Raw genomic sequence first — 19278 nt, 5'->3', positions numbered from 1 at the left:
TTCTTTTTTCTCACCTGATTTTTCCCCCTACTTTATATTTCACTGAGTTACCTGGTCATGATGCCTTCCTCATGAGCCAGTGAGCTTCGTGAAGACAGACAATTCCAACCACGCCATACATACGCAATTCCTGTAGAACTGAGGCATCCAGTTATCCTCACTGCACAATGGAATTAGGGAAAGAGAAGCGCATGTGTCTCTTGGTCTGTTATAAGATCCCAGATGAATGTGAGGTTCCAGAAAGGTGAACCATCTACAGGGGCCTCAGACCATGCCTCTATGTGAGTGGAAGCAGGACTGGCAGCCAGGAGTGTGACGGAGGCAGGAAGGGACCCCACTAGTACAAGATCTTAATAAGGCCTCAGGACATGGGGCACATGTCCCATACAAGAAACCTCAGTTTTTGACGTCAGTCTAACGAAGAATGACTGACAGGCTTGTAGGGGTTTAAGATCAGAACACAGGCAAGATGGGGGCCCATCTGTGCGTCTGTCTCCACATGTCTCCACCTATGTTAGTCAGCCTTCAGTCACCGTGACAGAATATTGGACAGAAGCAACTTAAAACAAAAAAAGATTTATTTTGTCTCATGGTTTCTGAGATTTTATTTCCATGATTATTTGACTCTAAGTTTCTGGGCTTATGAGGGCCAGAGGGTATGGTAGGGGAAGCTGCTTACCATGGGGCATGCAGAAGCAGACAGGAAGAGCTGGTCCCTTTAGAGGCACAACCCCAGTAACCATCCCTCACATCCTATGTTTTCCAACTAGGCCCTCCTTCCCCTCCAGTCATGAGTGCAACTATGTACCTAATCACTTCTCAAGAGCACCACCAGAGACCATGTCTTTGACATGTGAGCATCTTTTAGGGGGCCACATCATAGCTAAACCCCAATATCATCTCTGTTCCTATCCCTGCTTCCTCTCTATGCTGTGCCCCCCCTCCCCTGTCAGCCTACATGGTACCCAGACTGCTGTTGCTGTCCCTGGGCCTTTCTATGCAGATACCGTAAAAAGATCTCCATTGGTCAGGCTCATGGGTGAGGCGTCCAATCAGCTATGTCCAAGGACTGAAGAGTTAGATGGAGTCAACATGGGGGAAGGGGTCATCCAAACCCCTGACTGTGAAATGGAAGGAGGAAGAAACTGAGCCAGGAAGGAGAGCTGGTGGTTCAGGCCAATTGCTGGTGATCTCTGCAGTGAGAGTCTATTATTATTATTATTGTTCATTATGGTTTGAATAAGAATGCCCTCACCCCCCCCCCCCCCGCATAGGCTCATAAGTTTGAATACTTGGTCCTGAGTTGGAGAAACTGTCTGAGAAGGAGTAGGAGGTGTGTTGTTGGCGGAGGTGTGTCCCTAGGAGTGGACTCGAGGCTTCAAAAGCCTCCCACCATTTCCAGGATGCTTTCTCTGCCTGCTGCTTGTGGATCAAGATTTTAGCCCTCAGCTGCTACTCCAACACCATGCCTGCTGCCATGCTCCCCACCATGATGGTCATGAATTTCCATCCCTCTGGAGTGATAAGCCCCAAACTTCCTTTCGTAGGTCGCCTTGGTCATGGTATTTTATCACAGCAAGGGAAAAAAAAAAAAAAAACCCTACCCTCCTCAAGCTGAGTCCTTAAGATGCCCATGTGCCAACATAGAGCTTCAGACAGTGTCCAGGCTTTCAGAGGCTGTGTGTGCATGATCAAGAATGTCCCAAGATAACACTGACTCAATATGCGTGGATTCCTGACCCCAGGAACCCTTTCTGTACTGGCTGTCTCCAGTAACCTACCCCCACACTCTCAGTTTACCTTGGGATGTGGAGCCTGGATGGAGAATTAGAACTTACGGTGTCCAGCATGACCCAGAAATACTATTTTACACTGATACTTCTCAAAGGGGTCCTTGGTCTTGGTCTGGCAAGTTCAGGAGACTCTGTTTATGAGGCCTTTCTCTTAGAGAACTGCAAAACTTGAGTGCTCATTGAAGGCCCCGCCCCCCCATAAGCCCGGCAGGAAAAAAGTAACAACAACAACAACAAAAACAAAAACCTGTGGAACTGGGGAGAGAGCACAATTCATAAAGTGCTTCCTATGTAAGAATGAGGACCTGTTTTCGCTCCAGAAACTATGCTTAAAAAACAAAAACAAAAATGCAAAAGCAAAAACCAAGCAAACAAAACAACAACAAAACAAACATCAACCACCACCACCACCACCACCACCACCACCACTGCAGCCACCAAAACAGGTGCAAAGGTATGCACTCCTGTAACACCAAAGCTGAGAAAGAGGAGGCAGGTGGAGCCCTGGGGCTTGCAGACCACACAAGAGTCTAGGAGAATTGATGAGCACCAGGTTCACTGAGGGATCCTTTCTCAATAAAGTGGAGAGTGATGGAGGAAGACACCTACACTGGTCGCTGCCCATCCGCATCCATGAGTACACATGCACACCCCTACCAATCACACCCACCACGTGTGCATAAGTACACAAAAGAGAACTGTTGAGCTGGCCTGTGCTTCCTTCCGGCTCATGGGCAGGGAGAACAGGTGTGGGGGGTTGAGCCCATGTTGGCTGCATTTGACGGAAAATGAACAAAACCCAAAGACTTTCTCTCTCTTGTGAAAGAAAAGACGGGAGAGCTTCTGCCTGGGACACAGGGGTCCATGCCCTGAACTTGGGACAATGTTCTAGACCAGGAGGAGTTCCTGCCACAAATGTTGCATTCAGCCAGCATTTGCAGGAGATGGGTGCCTACCTTCTGGCCTCTTTATTTTAAAGTCCAAATACAGTTCTGGGGAGCCCATTTTATCCTGTTGCATTTCCCAGAATCAGCGCTGGGGCTGTGAAGCTCCTCGCTGCCTCTTTCCCAATCCTTCTGTCAGCCAACTGGCTTCCTGGATTATAGCGGTGGTGGTGTCCCATGGCTGAGCTGTGTCGCTGGCTCAGGGATGTGGAGAGAGTTCACCTAGGCTTTAGAGCAGTGGGAAGGCTAGAGCCCAGGTCCAAGCAAGTGACAGCTGCCATCTGCCCTCCACACCAGACTAGCTACTTCCTCACTTACCCGGATGTGCACCTTTACTGGTCTCCAATTACCATTCTTGTTTCAGGCTCTTAGTCTTGAGACCTCCATCCTTCCTCCTGGGTTACACCCACATCCCTCACCTCACAACCAGGTCTCCCAGACCCAGCAGGGAACATAGAATTGCCACAAGGCAGGGGCTTGCAAGGAACCCGGGGTGCTGGGAGTTAGTTCTTTCCCCTGATCCTAGTCTCCTTGTATAGCCCAGGTTGGCCTCCAACTCACAACGCCTTAGTCTCCTAATTGCTGGGATTTCAAGCCTGAGCCAGCACGCCTGGCCCCAGATCATGTTTTTACCTCTTATAGATTATAACTCACCCCAGGGCTGAGGCTCCATATCGCAGATGGAACTGTGTTAGGGACTGCACCAGGAGGGGTAAGAGGTGAGAGCCCAGTGGGAGTCACAGGAGGAAAAACAGCCTATTTATTAAAAATGGAGTACCAACTAGATGCAGAGGGGTAGGTGCCTGGCTGTTTAGAGACTGTGCCTTGAGTATGGAAGGCCAAGGAGGGTTTTTATCCTAGGAAGTGGCATTTGACAGGAGCCAGATCAGATAGCTTAACTTGGGATATGGACAGCCAACCAGGGTTATGGGGTTTTTGAAAAGAAAAAAAAAATCCTGCCCTTCATCTGACAGATTTCCTCGAATCAGCCTCATGCGATCTGCAGCCCCATGCAGACGGTGGTTCTAACCTCTTTCTCTTATCTCTTCATGGCCTTCCTCTCCTACTCTCCTCCCCCAAAGGAAGGGAAATCTTCAAAGAAAGAGATGTGTCACTGTAAGTATACAGCCCAAGAAAATGGGCTAGATAAATTATTAAAACAGAAAAAGACAGCAAGTGATGGGGTGGGGGAGCCCGCAGAGGGCAAAGAGCCACTCGAGGCAGGTGGTGCCCCGGTGGCAGCTAGGGAATTCATCCTGAGAATCCTAGACAAGTGGTCCTGGCCCCACCTGGTCCACTTTCTGGCTTCTCATGCCAGGGTCAGGGGAGGGCGTAGGTGGAAGTGGTGAGGGTCCGGCAGCAGCAAAGTCCCAGGCGCCTGGCGGGGCCCTGTGTCTGGCCAGACACTTGGGATTTACTTCCCCTAAGAATCAAGCTGGTAACTACAGAGTTTTAGTCCTTGCTTTTATCTCTTTTTGAACTGCAAAGAGACATTCCCAAGGGGCAGAGGGGATACTGTTTTCTCATGAAAGAAGAAAGCCATGACAGGTTTAAGGAAGTCACCATCATTCTAAGCTCTGTGAGAAAGAGCTTCGCTTTGATTTCGGAGCCCCTGGCACTGGTGTGGGTGTGGGTGAGAAAGACAGGCAGGGACCCCACAGGAACTTCAAGTCTGGAGCAAGGGCTCTGCAGGATGTTCTCTGTCAGCTCAGGACTTAGGACCTGGGCGCTCTCTCCTAGTTCCTGGGTCTGCTCTTCTATTTCCTCACAGCTCACATGCCTCTCCCTAGACATCTGGGCCAGGTGGTTCTGGGGGTGTCCTGGGCATAATAGGCCTTTGGCAGTCTCTCTGACTGGCTTGGACAATATTAACCCTTTCCTGGATGCATGCTGCCGTGTGCCATTTACCATGGCAGTTGTTTCATGTCTCTCTTCCTCCACCTGGGACATGGGGCAGGGGCAGGCCCATGAAAGGGGCACTATCCATTTTACTCAGATGCATATTTAAAGTGTTAGAGCAAGGTTTACCACATAGCTGGTACTTACTGTTTCTTTCCAGATCTCAGGCTTGGAATGTGCTGGAAACCTGGGGTAGTGAAAAATGTGTGCCATTGAAGGAGCAGTTTGAGGTTGGTTCTTAATGAGGTCACTAATCAGCTGTGTGATGGGTAACTCCTTGGGCAAGTAACCCCACCTCTCTGAGCCTACCCAACAGGGTCTGTCATTTCCACAAGTACAAAAGTCTGCATCAAGAGTGACTGTGAGAGCAGGGTGGTGGTGGTTCACACCTTTAATCTCAGCACTCGGGAGGCAGAGACTGGCGGATCTCTGTGAGTTCGAGGCCAGCCTGGTCTAAAGAGAGGCCCAGGACAGGCTTCCAAAGCTACAGAGAAACCCTGTCTCAAACAAACAAAACCCAACCCCAAAAACAAAACATGTGATTGTGAGGGTGATGGGCACAGAAATACGATAGGCACTAAAGATATGACAACATACAACCGACAGCCGGCCAAGTGTGGTGGCTTACATCTGCTGCAATCCCAGCGCACAGGAGGCTAAAGCAAGAACATTGTTGCTATTTCAAGACCAGCCTGGGCTACAGTGTGAGCCCTTGACTCAAAACTAGCTAAAAACCAAAAAAAAATCAACTGTACTAGTTTGCTGTTTTATGAGGTCCCAGCCATGCTTGAAGGAGCACATCCTGCAAGAGATTTAGGTGTGCGCTTAGAGGAGCTTTCATTTCCTCCAAACAGGGTGTGAAAGCATGTAGAGGAATGAAGATTCTGGAGGGTCACACCACTCTGGGTTCTCTTGAGACAGGTAGATGCTAAGAGTTGTATTTCACAGTTACAGTAGGCATGAGCTACATGCAAAGCCACTTGCAGCAGTGTGACTCTTCAGCTTGAGATGTGTATAAGTGTAAAATGCAAACCAGACTCTAAAGACAGTGAAAAAAAAAAGAATGTGACAACTTATTAAGTATTGATGCTATTTTGGCTATAGTGGGTCAAACTAATTTCACTTGTTTCTTTTTTTAATTTTTAAATCACACTGATTTATTTAGTATGTGAGTATGTATGTGGACACTTAAGTGCCACAGCACTCATGTGGAGGTCAGAGGACAATTTTGCAGCAGTTGGGTCTCTCCTGTGACCACATGATCTCTGGGGATGGGACAGATCCCCAGGCTTGGTGGCAAGCACCTTTACCAGCTGAACCATCTGGCTGAAACACCTGTTTCTTTTAACTTTTCAAAAATTGTGGTGCCTAGGGCTGAAGACATAGCCCAATAGCTGAGTGCTTGCACATCAAGCATGACCAAAATTTTGGGTTTGAGTCCCAGAGCTCCTTCTACGAGGTGACTACTTGTAAGTCTAAAATGACAAACGTAGCTCACCTGTTTCTATTGAGTAGCGCTGCACAGGGAACAAGCAAAAAAGGGTAGAACTAAGTATCCATTGTACAGATCATAAAACTGAGGCCAGCAGCCTAGTCTAGCTTTAATAGCAGAACTGGTTCTTTCCCACGCTCACACGCCAGATACCAGGATGAGCCTTAGCGCAGGGCCCCGGTGTGGCCAGCAGAGACAGCATTCTCAGGACCACAAAGGTAGGATGGAAGCCTTCAAGTCGCCCTCCCCTTTGCAGAGACCTCCCCAGACAAAACAAACAGGCCCTTGGGGTCTGGAGAACTGCAGGGGGGAGGGGGGGAACGGAAACTTGGAAAGATCAAAGACCAGGCGGTTCACCGCTCCCGGCCTCACAGCTTGGCAGCTCGCCTCGACTCCAGTTGGGCACTCACGAGCCCATGGGCGAGGAGTTGCTAGCGACTGGAGGACAGCTCGGGGCATCTGGACACTTGTCGTTAACAGGAGTGGATTGAACCCGCACTGGCCTGCGAAGTGTCTTGGTGATTTCTACCTGACTCCCAAATGAAAGAAAAACAATAACCTTAAAACCTAGAGGAGTCAAAAAAAAAAGGGGGGGGGTACGCGGCTGGAAATACGGACCACTTTCTGTAGAAGGCCAGGCACGGGAAGTCTGGGAAGAGACACCGTGGGAGAGCAGCAGAGGCGTGCGCCCGTGCAGCTAAGGTCACCGATCGCGACCTCAGTTTCCCCAACTGTGAACTCGAGCTATCTAGTCTCACTCTAACGGCTCCGAGGAAACGCAGAGACGAGGGAAGTCGCAGTACCACCAGCGAGGGCAGCGCTGCTCCACCACCCAGCAGGCAGAGCCTCCGCCCGGTCCCCATTCCCGCCCCTGGGTCCGCGTAGGGGGCTTGGGGCTCAGCACATCCAAAGCCCCTCCCCACCAAGGCCCCGCCCCACCCACAGACCACGCCCTCTATGGGCCCGCCCCTCGGCAGGCCCCTACTCGCAGGCCCCGCCTCTACCCGCCCCGCAGCGTCCGCCTCGCCTTTGATGGGCCGCGGCCGGCCAATGGGCGCTTGGGGAGGCGCGGGGCCGCGGCGGCGGGCAGGGGGCTCGGCGCGCCCGGGCGTCAGTCCGGCCGCGGCGACGGCGGCAGGAGGGTGTCCCGGCGCCGCCAGGGGCTGCGCTCGGCGCGGGGACTGTGAGGAGGAGGCGAGCGAGGCTGGCGCGGGGTCGGCGGCCGGACGCATGGCTTAGGACGCCCCGCCGCCGCGCCCCAGCATGGGGAAACTTCACTCGAAGCCGGGTCAGTGTCCCCCGCCCGCTCGCCGGCCGCGGCCCCGCGTCCTCCCGCCGGTGCTAACTCTCCCTCTCCTTTCTTTCCGGCTCCCGCCGCCGCCGCCGCGCGCGATGTTCCCGCAGCCGCCGTGTGCAAGCGCAGGGAGAGCCCGGAAGGTAGGAGCGCGGGCCACCGGCCCGGGGGCGGGGGGGGGGGGGGGGCTCGAGGGAGGTGGCGCGGCCGGCCCAGCCGCTGGATCTCATTACCAGGACTGCCCCAGCCCCCAGCCCCGCCCCGGGAACGCTCTTTGGGGCCCCTCTGTCCCTTTACTCGTTCCCCATAGCCCAGTGCTCTCACTACTGACCCTAACCCCATCCACTTTGGTGGCGTCTTCTCTTCAGACCCCCAATATCTTGCACCTTCCTTCTGGCCGCCAGCCCCTTCTCTGGAGAACTTGGCCTCTGCGCCCACTACACCCCCTCTCCTGACCCTCAGCTCATTTCTCCACAGTCCCGACTCCCGCGCTCCTTCCTCCGATCCCCTAACTCCTTCACTCAGGATACTGCGTACTCCTTTTCACCCTCTGAATCCTTGCACTTAGGATCTCGCCGAGCCCCCTTTCTTGGCTACCTTCCTCTTTTAGATTCTGCTCCGTCCGGCGCTTGACCCTCCTGCCAAGTCTTTACTCTCCGGGTTGTGCCTCTCTGTCTCCTTCCCTTCATTCTCAGGTAACTTTTTGCCAGCTGCGGGGGGGCCCAGACTCAAGGTCTTCGTGTTCTTCCCGCCTCAGGTGACAGCTTTGCTGTGAGCGCTGCTTGGGCAAGGAAAGGCATCGAGGAGTGGATCGGGAGGCAGCGCTGTCCAGGCAGCGTCTCAGGACCCCGACAACTGAGATTGGCAGGCACTGTTGGTCGAGGCACTCGGGTATGGCCCCCACTTTGGTCCACCCTTTCAGTTTTGGAGAGGGTCTGCGAACCGCTTCCCCCCCACAACTTTCAGCATCCTGTTGGCACATTGTCTAGCTCCCCAAATCCCTTCTCAGTGTGTCCCACCAGCCCTATTTGTACCCCATACTTTGGAGGATTCTTGTCGATCAATCTGGTACCCATCTCCCACCCAGTTGGGCACAGAGAGTTGCTTGGGGAGGAAGTGCCAGGGAGGAGGTGATACAGGTCCAGTGGGTGGGGAAGCTGTGCTTTGTTGTGTGTGCGTGTGGGGGGAGGCCTCCTCTGCTTTGCTTTTATGGCCAGCTTTTCCACAGGGAGGGGTTAGGACTGGAGTCAGGCAGGAGTGTCTGGGTAGAGGGCAGAGCTGTGCTGGCCCAGGATCTGTGGCCACCTCCAACTGTGTCTGTGGCATTCATCAGTGCCATCTGCCATCCGAGTGTAGAGTTTGGAGGCACTGAGACCTGGCTGTTCCCTTAGTGTGGCCCTTAGAGGCAGGAGGGGCGGAGGGTGGGGGATTTCGTATGGTGGTCTGGGTACACCTCTTTCTAGAGTTGTTCTGTGGGAGCAAGTGGGATGGGGGAGTGAGTGAGTCCAGCCCCTGTGTCTGGCCTGGGACTGGTGTTCACAGATGTCCTGTGAGCTCCAGCACTCTGCACAGTGCTTTCAGATGGTCTGCGTGGAACTCTTGCAAGCCGAGGATCAAAGGATGAATCAACTTTTTGATGTGACATTTAATTTTTTTTTTTTTAAACTTGGAGAGGGAACAGATCGAGCCTCAGGTCTGGTTAGTTCTTTGGTCTTGTTCTTTGGGTGAGGCTGGTGGAGTCTTTGTGCGTGTGTGTGTGTGTGTGTGTGTGTGTGTGTGTGTGTTTGGGTGGTGGCATCTGGCAGCATCATTGCAGGGAGATGGCGTGTGTGTGTGTGGTTGGGTGGTGGCACCTGGCAGCACCATTGCAAGGAGGTGGCATGCTTGTCACCATGTGCGTGTGCTAGCGTGTGTGCGTGCGTGTGCGTGTTCATGCATGTGTATGTGGTGTGTTAAATGCCCTCTCTCTCTGGGATAAGCTCCCTCTCTACTCTGTAGCTCAGGCTTTCTCTTCCTGGCCCTCCAGTTTGCTGGCTGACTGGGACTGGGGCTGCTACCCTAGTAGAAAGGTCAGAACTGGGCCCAGGGGGTGGAGGCACTGCATTTAGAGCCTTTTAACAGAACCACAAACTTCTCCTTCCCCCACCATTCCTAGTTTTTGATGTACTTATTTATCTAAGGACCAATGAAAACAATCCAATTTAGACATATGAGCAGATGCATTTGCAGCTCAATACAGACCAACAGAGAGGATTTCCATTAATCAGGTTTTGTGTTTTTTTTTTCAGCCTGTTTATTTTCATAAAGTATTCTTGCAGAATGACATTTATTTAGGCTCTGTCGCTCTCCTCTTTCTCTCTCTCCTCTCTCTCTCTCTCTTTTTTTTTTTTCCTAAACTGCCAGGCAGCTTTTACTCCATGCTAGAGGGGAAACTTGAAATACAGCGAGGGCTTGCTTCAATTGACTTTTATCTTCAAAGCCATAACAAATGTTACCCGCATGTTTTTGGTGGGTCTCCTTGGCATCCAGGCTGGGAGGATGGGAGGGAGGGGGAAGAAGGAGAGGAAAACAAAAGTCTGTCGTTTTTAATTAAATAGTAGTGTTCCCAGCAAGAGGAATGCAAGCCAGTAAAAGTTGCCATTGGGGGAAATGAAGAAGGGGGAGGGGGCCCCTGCTTAAGCCTGTGGCTTTGCTGAAGTCACGGAATTTCGTTGCCTGGTTTCTTCCCCCAGCTGAGGACAGCATGGGATGGATGGTGCTTGCTCGCCTTCCTGGCTCACCCCCCTCTCTGAAAAGGAGGGGTCATTAATATTTGTTCAAAGTCCTTTTGAAGATGTGGGGCATAGAGCCATCAGTGTGACATGTGTTGGATAGTTAAGAGGGTGGGCCCAGCCATCAAAGATGTTGAGTGGGGGGGGGGAGGGGAGGTCTCTGCTTCCTTGAGAGTGGATCTTAATAACAGATCTGGATGCCTGGGTTCCAACCTGTGGTGGTCACCGTAGTGGGGCCAGGCATCAGCCCTAGAAAAGGAGCGGGCCGAGCTAGAGTGTGGGGTCGCGCTGGTGGTGGCCTGTGAAGCACTTCAGGTGGTCTTTAGGGGGAATGTCTTTAATCTTTATAGGTATCTATCTTTTTTAATCAGAGAAAAAATAACTAGGACATCAAACACATGATTTCATGGATGTTATCACTTAAGATGAATCAGAGTTGAAAGAGGGAGGTGAGTTCAAAGCCAATACAGGGAAAAATACTGGGTTCAAGTGGTCGTAGTTGGGGGGGGGGTAAGAATGAGTGCTGAAATGGCGGGGACAGTGAGGGTGCTGGGCAGGCCAGTGGTGAGTCCATTTCAGTTCTCTCTCTTCCCTGAGTCCCACTGGCATGGGAGGGGTGGCTGGCAGGTCCTTCCATGATATCATCAGGATGTTGATGGGTGTGGACTCCAGCAGTCTGCAGGCTTCCAGGGCTGGCAGCTTCCTATAGTCAGTACCAGGCCTATCTTGGTGAAGGCCTCTGTGTCCGCTTCTCTACTTGTCCTGCCACCAAAGTGGCTGGGGACACATTACTGACTTATCCAACTGACAACATTATTATTGCTGTGAAGTCTACTGTTGCCTGAGTGCCTGTATGTGCCAAGCACATTGCTTCTATTACCTTAATCTCCCCATAACCCTCTGGAGTTGCAGCCAGCTGGGGTAGACTAAGTTGTCTCCCTTTCTAAAGTCAATATATGTGAAGCCTAGCATTGCCTGATTCCCAGTGAGGGGCACAGACAGTTGCTACCATGTCCACATGAACCAGTTGCAGGGGAGGAAGAAGCAAGAGCCCTCCCTACCTGCCCCATATCTGGGGCAGGATCCGGGTTGCATGCATCGCCCTAGGATGTGAGGGTAGCCACGCAAGTGCCCAGCTCAGCCTACCCCCCAACATATCGAAATATCTGAGGTCAGGCTCTGCACTGTAGCTCGTCACCTTGTGCAAGTCACTTTAACTCTCTTTATCTTGATAAGCACATCTGTAAAATGGGCCTAGTCATGTTCTCCTCCATGTCAGTGGAGGTAGACAAATCTTGGAAAAGCATAAAGCCCAGGCTGAGAGGGTGATAATTATGGAGGAGCCCTGATGTTTGTGCTCTTCCCCCTACATCCTTCCACTCTCGGCTCACTTGGTGAGACCCAGGTTAAGGTCTGGGCTTTTGCCTCTCTGGGGATGTTTGATGAGGTACAAGGGACTATAAACTCAAAGGAGAGAGGTGGTGAATGACAGGAAACATAAAGGCACTGTTAACGAAGAACAGTAGACGGAGCCAGTGCATGCCTGAGACGCATGTACTGAGCAGAATTAGAGGCTAAAGCACATTCATCTCCAAGAGACAGCAGGCAGTAAGAGACCAACCAGTGGAAATCCTAGGTGAGCGGTGGCTGGACGATGAAGCTCCCTAGGTACCTCTGTCCATACTGTGAGCGTGGGCACACATGCGTGTGTGCATGTGTGTAACTAGATTCAAAACAACCTTTACTCCGTGCACTATGATCCTTTTGTTCTTTTACAGCAAAACTGCTTGCAGAAATAGGTTGGGGGCTTGGGGCCAAGCCAGCCCCCCTGTAGATCAAAGGCGGCTGCCAGGCACTTTGGTAATTTGATTAGGGGGCACCTAGCACATTTTGATATTTAGGGAAGATTAGGAGGGTGCAGGCATGCTGCATGGGGCCCTGGTGGGGTTGGGTGATGAGATTGGGGGCTGATCCAGCTGCTGCCTGAATTCTGGATTCCAGGGGAATTACCCTTGAATGATACCAGTTGGCACAATTAAAAGGCTCCATGTCTTCACCATATGGAAAGTGTTAGGCCTCCTTACGTGGTTTCAAAGCTATGTGTTGGGAGGTGGACTTGACATTTGAGGTACAGCATAAATTAAATACTTGGTGTTTAAGAATTAAAAGATGATTTGCTTTGAGGCTGGTCAGGGTTTCAGGGAGGCAGCATTGTGCCTTCTTCATGCACAGGCTTCTTGGAGTGGCCTAAGGGAGGGTCTCCTTACCTGACCCCACTTCACGGCCCTGAGAACTACCTGGACCTGGGAGAGCCAGCAAGGAGTAGCCTGGAAAGCCTGAGCTGTCCCAGGTGCCAGACATCACTGCTGGTTGCTCCCGGTCTTGCCAAGCGGTGTCATCTGTGAGATGGGAATTCTTGGAGGCCCTTTAACTAGCACCTTTTCTCCCTTTCAAAGTCTTTAAGAAGGAGCCTGGGTTTCCTTGAGCCAGGCCATATGTGCTGTCTGTTCCCTAGAAGCCAGGGGAACCCGTCTCCATTCACAAGCTAGGCAACCTTGCCTGCACGTGGTAGGAGTAGAACCGGGGGCTGCTACTTCCTTGCTTAGTGGGAGGAGGAGAGGAGATGGGCTGGTGAGCGCGTGCACCCCTGTTTGTTCCAGGAAGCTCACTTCCCCCATCAGTGACCACCTGTCTTCTTGGACACTTGGTCAAAGTTGAACTGTCAGCAACAAAGAAGTCACTGCAAAATGTGACTTCTTTCTTGAGGTACATAGCAGGCACTCACTGTGGATGAATACAGAAAGAAAGTTTGCTCACTGTTTTGTCCTTGCTGCCTCCTTCCTCCAGTCAACTTCTCAGACCATCTTTCCTAGTCCACTGTTCTTAGTGAACTTGTAGAGCCAAGCCTTTCTTATAGGCGCTTAGTAGACTAATCACTATTGACAATGTATTATTAATATACATTGTATCACACATTGGGAAATGGTGGGAAGAGGCATGGTCTTCGCCCTTGGGTAACGTCAGAGTAATGAAGGAAGCAAAAGCCTCTGAGCGAGCAGGCGGAGGACTGGAGGACTGCCGGGATGTGTCCCGGAAGGGATGGCCGGCACCCTGGGCAGGACTTCACTGCTGTCGCTGTAAGATGGGTTAGAGTGTGGCATGCTTGAACACCTGTCCAGGGACAGGTGTATGAGGCTACTACTTTTTCCTTGGAGTTGATCTGTAGTTTGAGGATGGGACATTGCCCTGCGGTCAAATGGGTTGGTGGCCTCTGGAGCCAGGTCATAGGTGGAGATCCGTGTAAGAGTCAGAAGCTGAGCTGTGTGGTTAGGGAACTGAGGGATGGATGATATTGGTTGCTGAGAGGCAGAGAATGTCAACTCAAGGGCTTTGGGGAAAGAAGCTGCTGACAGCCAACCCCAGAGCTAGTGCACGGTGCCATGAGGTGCAGTGATGCCCAGGCTTTCCAAAAGGCAAAGGGACCCTGGGCTCAGGGATGGAACCCTTGGGGAGGTCTATAATGTTGAAGAGTCAAGTGCTCAGGGCTATAAACTCACACGCTGTACAAACTTTGGGGAGACTATCTGGCTGCTTGTTGGACCCAGGCACTTCCTGTAGCTGCCTCCAGGCTCTCTCTTTCTGGTTCCTACATTCCTCCTGCAGCTCCCCGCTCTCACATTCTCCTCCTGTTTTCTTCCCCTTGTTTTCTCCCTTAGCCCTCTCTTCCTGAGAAAGGAAAGAATCCAGTTCCTCATAAACGAAATATCTGCCCTGTCAGAGGGAAGTGAGGCAGGAGCCCAGAACACCCTGGACGAAGGGCCAGAGAGAGCTGAAGGCTTCACTTGTTGGATCTCGAAGCTGGGCTTTGATGTCACTCTGCTCCGTTTATCCTGGGATGCTGCCTGCCTCCTTGTGGCCTCAGCCTCTCTGCTGGACAGGGGCAAGCTCTCAGGTTGGAGTAGAAGAGAGGCATGCCCTCTCCATGAAGGGTAGCCCTCTCCAAAGGGTAGCCCAAGAGTCCAGCCAGGCCGCACCCTGCCAAGCCCAGGTGGGTGGGGAGCCTTTTCTAAACACGCACTTCCAGAGACATAAGTAATTCTTTGATAGATGCCTGGGCAAGCCGAGAGGGATGTTTATCCATGTGGGCACCAGCCACAAGGCTCAGGAGGAAAGCTGTAGGCCCCTCGGCTGAAGTCATCCTCAGCTTCAGCAGGGCATGCAGGAACCCTGCCCAGCCAGTGTGACTCTGTCCGAGGGGCCTGGCCAGGGCCATGTTTGCTTAGTAGCCTTGAGGAATTAGTTTGGGCGACACTGTTCTGGCTTACTGAGCCATATTGGCTATGGCACGTGACCCTGTGTGCGGCTGATGGTTATTTGAGGGCCTCAGGGCAGGGTGGGCTTTGCTGGAGCATGACATCAATGGAAAGGCCTTTCCCTCTTTTGAACTTTGACTTCTCCTGCTGAGAAGTGAGATGACATCATTCTAATTTAGTGTGCGTCCAGTGCCTTCTGTCCCACTGTCCGTGTATTTGCGGTGGATGTGGGATGCACATCAACTGCTCCATGCACTGGCCATAAGTCATTGTCATGAGGCTTCCAGCCTGGGAGAAGGCAAACGAAGCCCGGAGCTCGTGTGGGTGGTTCTTCATTCCACACTGGCAGTTCCTTCTGCTTAGGCTGCTGTGGAAACCGAGGAACAGATTGGCCTTCCCTCAGAGAATGTTTCCTGAGTTCTGTTGGGTAAGAGTGAGGTGTTGTGTGTTGTTTCTTTTGGCTGATGTAACTTGCTTTGACTCCTGGTTCTCTAATATTGAGTAGGAGTGATCGTTCAGTTTTATCAAAGGTTGGAATGTTGATGGGATGCATCACTTACTGGTGTGATATACAATTTGGGTTTTTGGTGGTGTTCTGTGACAGGATCTTTCTGTGTAGGTTAGACTGGTCTAGAAATCACCATCCTCCTGCCTCAGCTTCTTGATTACTGAGATTACAGTGAACGCCACCACACCTGACTGGTGTATTATTATTTGTATAGTAATCCATATTACTAAACTCCCTAGTGTTCAACTTCTTTGTACTTCTGAAGTAAGTCCGTTTATCAAGTGAGCATATTATCAATGTGGGCTCTGCATCTATGGAGTCAGCCAACTGAAAATGGAAAGTATTTGAAAACAATGCATCCAAGCTGATGAGGCTTCGTTTCTTGTCACCATCCTTTTAAACACGACACCCTGATGACTGCATAGCCTTTTATTATATTAGGTCTGTTAGCTACTTTTCTGTTGCTCTGATAGGATACCCTCACCAAGGCAACTTGTGATTCGGGCTTACGACTTCAGAGGATTAGAATCCATGGTGGCAGAGCAAGGGCGTGTCAGCAGAATCAGCTGAGAGCTCACACCTTGATCCACAAGTAGGAGGCAGAGAGAACTAACTCAAAATGGCATGGGCATTTGAAATCTCAAAGCCTGCTCCCAGTGGCACATCTCTTCCAAAAAGGCCACACCTCCTAATCCTTCCCAAACAGCCCTACCAACTGGGGACCAAGCATTCAAACGTAGGAGCCATTCTCTTTCAAACCATCAGTTAGGAATTATAAACAATATGAACTAGAGTAGAAGTATACCATGCATGTATCTACCATATATGTATAGTCCTTTGTTATATAAGGGACTTGAGCACTGTAAATTTTGGTGTTCATGGGTAAGTATAGGAGTGCCCTGTACTGTTCCCTATAATACCAAGAGATACAACTGTGTAGTAATTGGAGTGGCGGGGCTGCATCCCCAGCACCCTGGCAGCCTGGCTAGCTTATGCTCCGAAATAACAACACACAAAATGTATTCATTTAAACACTGCTTGGCCCTTTAGCTCTAGCTCTTACAGGCTAATTCTCACATCCCGATCAACCCATCTCTAATAATCTGTGAGCCACCGGTCTTACCGGGAAAGGTTCAGCATGTCTAACCTGGCGGCTTGCTTCATTGCGTGCGTGCATCTGCCCGGGAGAGCGGAGCATGGCATCTCTCTGAGGCGTCTGCTCCCGAGAGGAGAGCTGTGGAGTCTGAGCTCACTTCCTCTTCCTCCCAGCGTTCTGTTCTGTTTACTCCTCCCACCTATCTTCTAACCAATGAGGGCCAAGCAGTTTCTTTTTATTTAACCAATGACCTTCCTCCATCACAACTGTATTCTTTTTAAATGCAGTTGTATTTGCTATGCAGATGTTGTACTGTGAGCTTTTGAAAATGCAGCTGGGTTTTCTATGCAGATGCTGTGTTCTGGGTCTTTTGCACGGGTGTTTCTAAGTTAGATTGGCTCACGCTTAGAAAGTAGATGTTGAGCAGTGAGGATATTCAAGGAAGGTTAGGGGCAGCCTGGAGGCTCTGAGTCTAGAACAGGAACTATCGGGGTGTGAGCTAAGCACCAGAGGTGAGTTGGGGATAGGAGCAGAGAAGGAATGTCAGAGTGGTTGCACGCTTGCTAAGTGTCAGGTAGGAAGCCACAGAGCAGTGGACCGTTTGTTGGAGCTGTTGATGGAGGTCAGTGCTGCCCTGGTCACCTTCTGTGTGTGCTAGATTTAAAGCACGAGCCATCATAACCAGCCCTGGCTACCTTCTCGCTTGTATTATGGATAAGGTCTTTGTGCAGAGGGGGAGCCTGTGTGAGATCAGCGTGATGAAAGGAGTCTGTGATGTATGCGGTGGAGGGGGAAGGATGTGAATCCCCGCTGTAAAAATACTTTGAAGGTGAAGAGGAATCAAGTAACAGAACATTTCACGGGCTCTGTGAGGATCCACAGGTCCACATGGGGATTGGTACAGCACTTGGTTCTCTGGGGGCCGTCCAGGAGACTCTTGAAGAGGCTGCAGGCAGGCAAGGGGCCAGGAGAAACAGAATAGGATGCAGGGTGAGCAGGGGCTGTGGAGGCCCACAGTCTGGGTTCTGATTCTGCCTGCACGCTTTGTCCTTGAGACTTCGGGTTCTAAGCCAGGCCTCCAGGCCAACCAGTGAATGTGGTGGGAACAGGTGCGGTGTAGATAGTTTAAGTAAGAATTCCTGAGGTCCCAGAGTTACAAGCAAGGACGGGAGAGACCTGTTGGCTGTCGAAACAAATGGGGTCTGGCACCCCCTGCTGCTAAGGCACAGGTAATGGTAAAGGTTGTAGGCATGGTAATTAACTGAGGTCAGAGTCATAGTATGGGGTGGTGAAGGGTGGGAGGAGCTACTTCACTTCCTCTCTACCTTCCAGGTCCTTCTCTTGGCTGAATTCAGAGGCCACCAGGCAGGGGAGCCCTAGGGAACTGGTGCCTAGAGGTTGGCTTCCCTAGTATGCCACAGAGAAGGCGGGGAGTATGTGAACATGCTGTAGCAGTAGAGGAAGCATCTCTGGGCCTCATTTTCCACAATAGGGTCTGGGGCAGTAGTGCTGTGTGCCCCCTAGCATGGTTGGGAAGAATCCCGTTGTATACGGGTCTCTTTAAGGGCAGGGGTCTGACTAGAAGTGTGATTGGAGGAGGAGGCGCATGAAGGGGGCTTTGTGGAATGTTGATACTAAGCTCTCAGGGACCCACGGAGCCGGAGAAATCACAGGAGTAGGTCACACAGCAGGCCTTGGTAGAAGGCCTTGGTGATTGAATGAACACACACCCTGCCTGAAGAGGGCAGTGCCACTTAGGGCCAACCAACACTTAGCCTCTGGGGAACTCGGTCCTGAGGCTGTCATCTGGTGGTTTAGAGAATTTAGTATCTGGATTTTTATGCAGAACCTTCTGAATTTAAAACATTGTGGGCATGGTGGCACACATTTGTGATGCCAGCACCAAGGAGGCTGAGGCAGAGAGGATTGTAAGCTTGAGGTCATCTTGGTTACATATGAGAGCTTGTTTCTAAAAAGCCAGTCAACTAGAGAAAATTTTTGGGAACCCTTCCTGTGGATGAGCAGGTAGCTGGATTTGGCCTGTGTACCGTGCTTGTGATGACTTCCGAATCGGCCCTGTGGGTACAGGGAGTAGAGGATAAGATGCTGCACAGGCTGGATGAAACTTGGAGTTGAGCTCATTGCTTGCAGCCCCTTGTGAGGTCTTTGTGCTTACACCCTGAAGACACTTTCATCATGTGGACAAGGGACCCATTCCTAAGCTGAAAATGCTGGCCTGACAGGAAAAGCTGGGTTTGGATACAAACAGAACAGAGCAGGTAACCCTCTTAACTGGGAAGCCACGGCTTGTTTCTGTGGCAGGACCGCGGGATGGCAGACAGTGAGTGCAGTGGAGATGTAGATTGGCTGTTGTTGCTGAGGGCCAGCAATGGCTCATCTCAGCTCCTCTGTCTTCACATCTGTGGGCTGTCTAAATAACTGTTCCCACCACGTGGAGTTCTCTGAGGGGGAAGTAAGATCGTGTCAGCAAGTAGAAAGTGGAGCAGATACCCCCCTCCTCTCAAAGCTTTCTAGAATGATCACTCATGATCAAACAGATACATGCCAAGCGCGTGGGTATTGGAGTGTGTTGCAGAACAGGAAAGGAAAGTCGGGGGCTAATTCTTCAGGTTAGGGGGTGTTACTGAAGCTACAGAGCTCCAAGGAACAAGTAGGAGGTGGCCAGGTGATGGATGAGGGCTTGGTGCAAACCGTCTTTCCAGGTGCGTGGGGGGGGATTGGTGGGGGTGTCACACAAAGTCCTTAGCCTCCTCCTCGAGTCTGATTCTGGTCTCCTAGATGTTAGGTCAGGAGTGTGAACCTACAGTTGGTTCTGTGGGACAATCAGGCTTCTGCTGCCAGACCTTCCTGACTCCAGCATCTGCCTGTTCCGGCCACGTGGAAGATCAGGGGGAAGACTCTCACTGCATCCCTCCTGTCTCCTCTTTCTGAGGCTGTGTGAGCATCCACTCTTAACTGTGGAGTTGGGTTAGTCAGCCCGCAGGCTGTGGAAGGGCTCTCCTTTGACTAACTTCAGAAGGTTGGGCAGAATGCCTCATTCAGAGGCCTGTCTTATAGGGGCGCCAACAAGTGGATTTGAGGTGTTGGTTAGGGTCCATACCTGTGTCCCACAGCTGTCCTCCACAGGGTGTCTTGTTATAGGCCTGT

General features: G+C 51.4%; 1 protein-coding gene across 1 annotated transcript in view; it reads left to right on the top strand.

The window, feature by feature from the left end:
• Positions 1 to 7169: 7169 nt before the first annotated feature.
• Positions 7170 to 19278, top strand: part of Nkd1 (NKD inhibitor of WNT signaling pathway 1) — a 72381-nt gene continuing 60272 nt past the window's right edge. Inside the window, exons 1-3 of the mRNA XM_041650187.1 lie at positions 7170 to 7416; positions 7533 to 7565; positions 8180 to 8313. Coding sequence (XP_041506121.1) covers positions 7392 to 7416; positions 7533 to 7565; positions 8180 to 8313 — 192 coding nt within the window. The 5' untranslated portion in view covers positions 7170 to 7391. The remainder of the gene's footprint in view (positions 7417 to 7532; positions 7566 to 8179; positions 8314 to 19278) is intronic.

This window comes from Microtus oregoni, unplaced genomic scaffold (genome assembly GCF_018167655.1).
Source record: "Microtus oregoni isolate MIOR12 unplaced genomic scaffold, Mior012 000004F_ref0000308, whole genome shotgun sequence".
Taxonomy (NCBI): Eukaryota; Metazoa; Chordata; class Mammalia; order Rodentia; family Cricetidae; genus Microtus; species Microtus oregoni.
The sequence above is the reverse complement of the archived record's forward strand: the minus strand, read 5'-3'. Positions and strand labels throughout refer to the sequence as shown.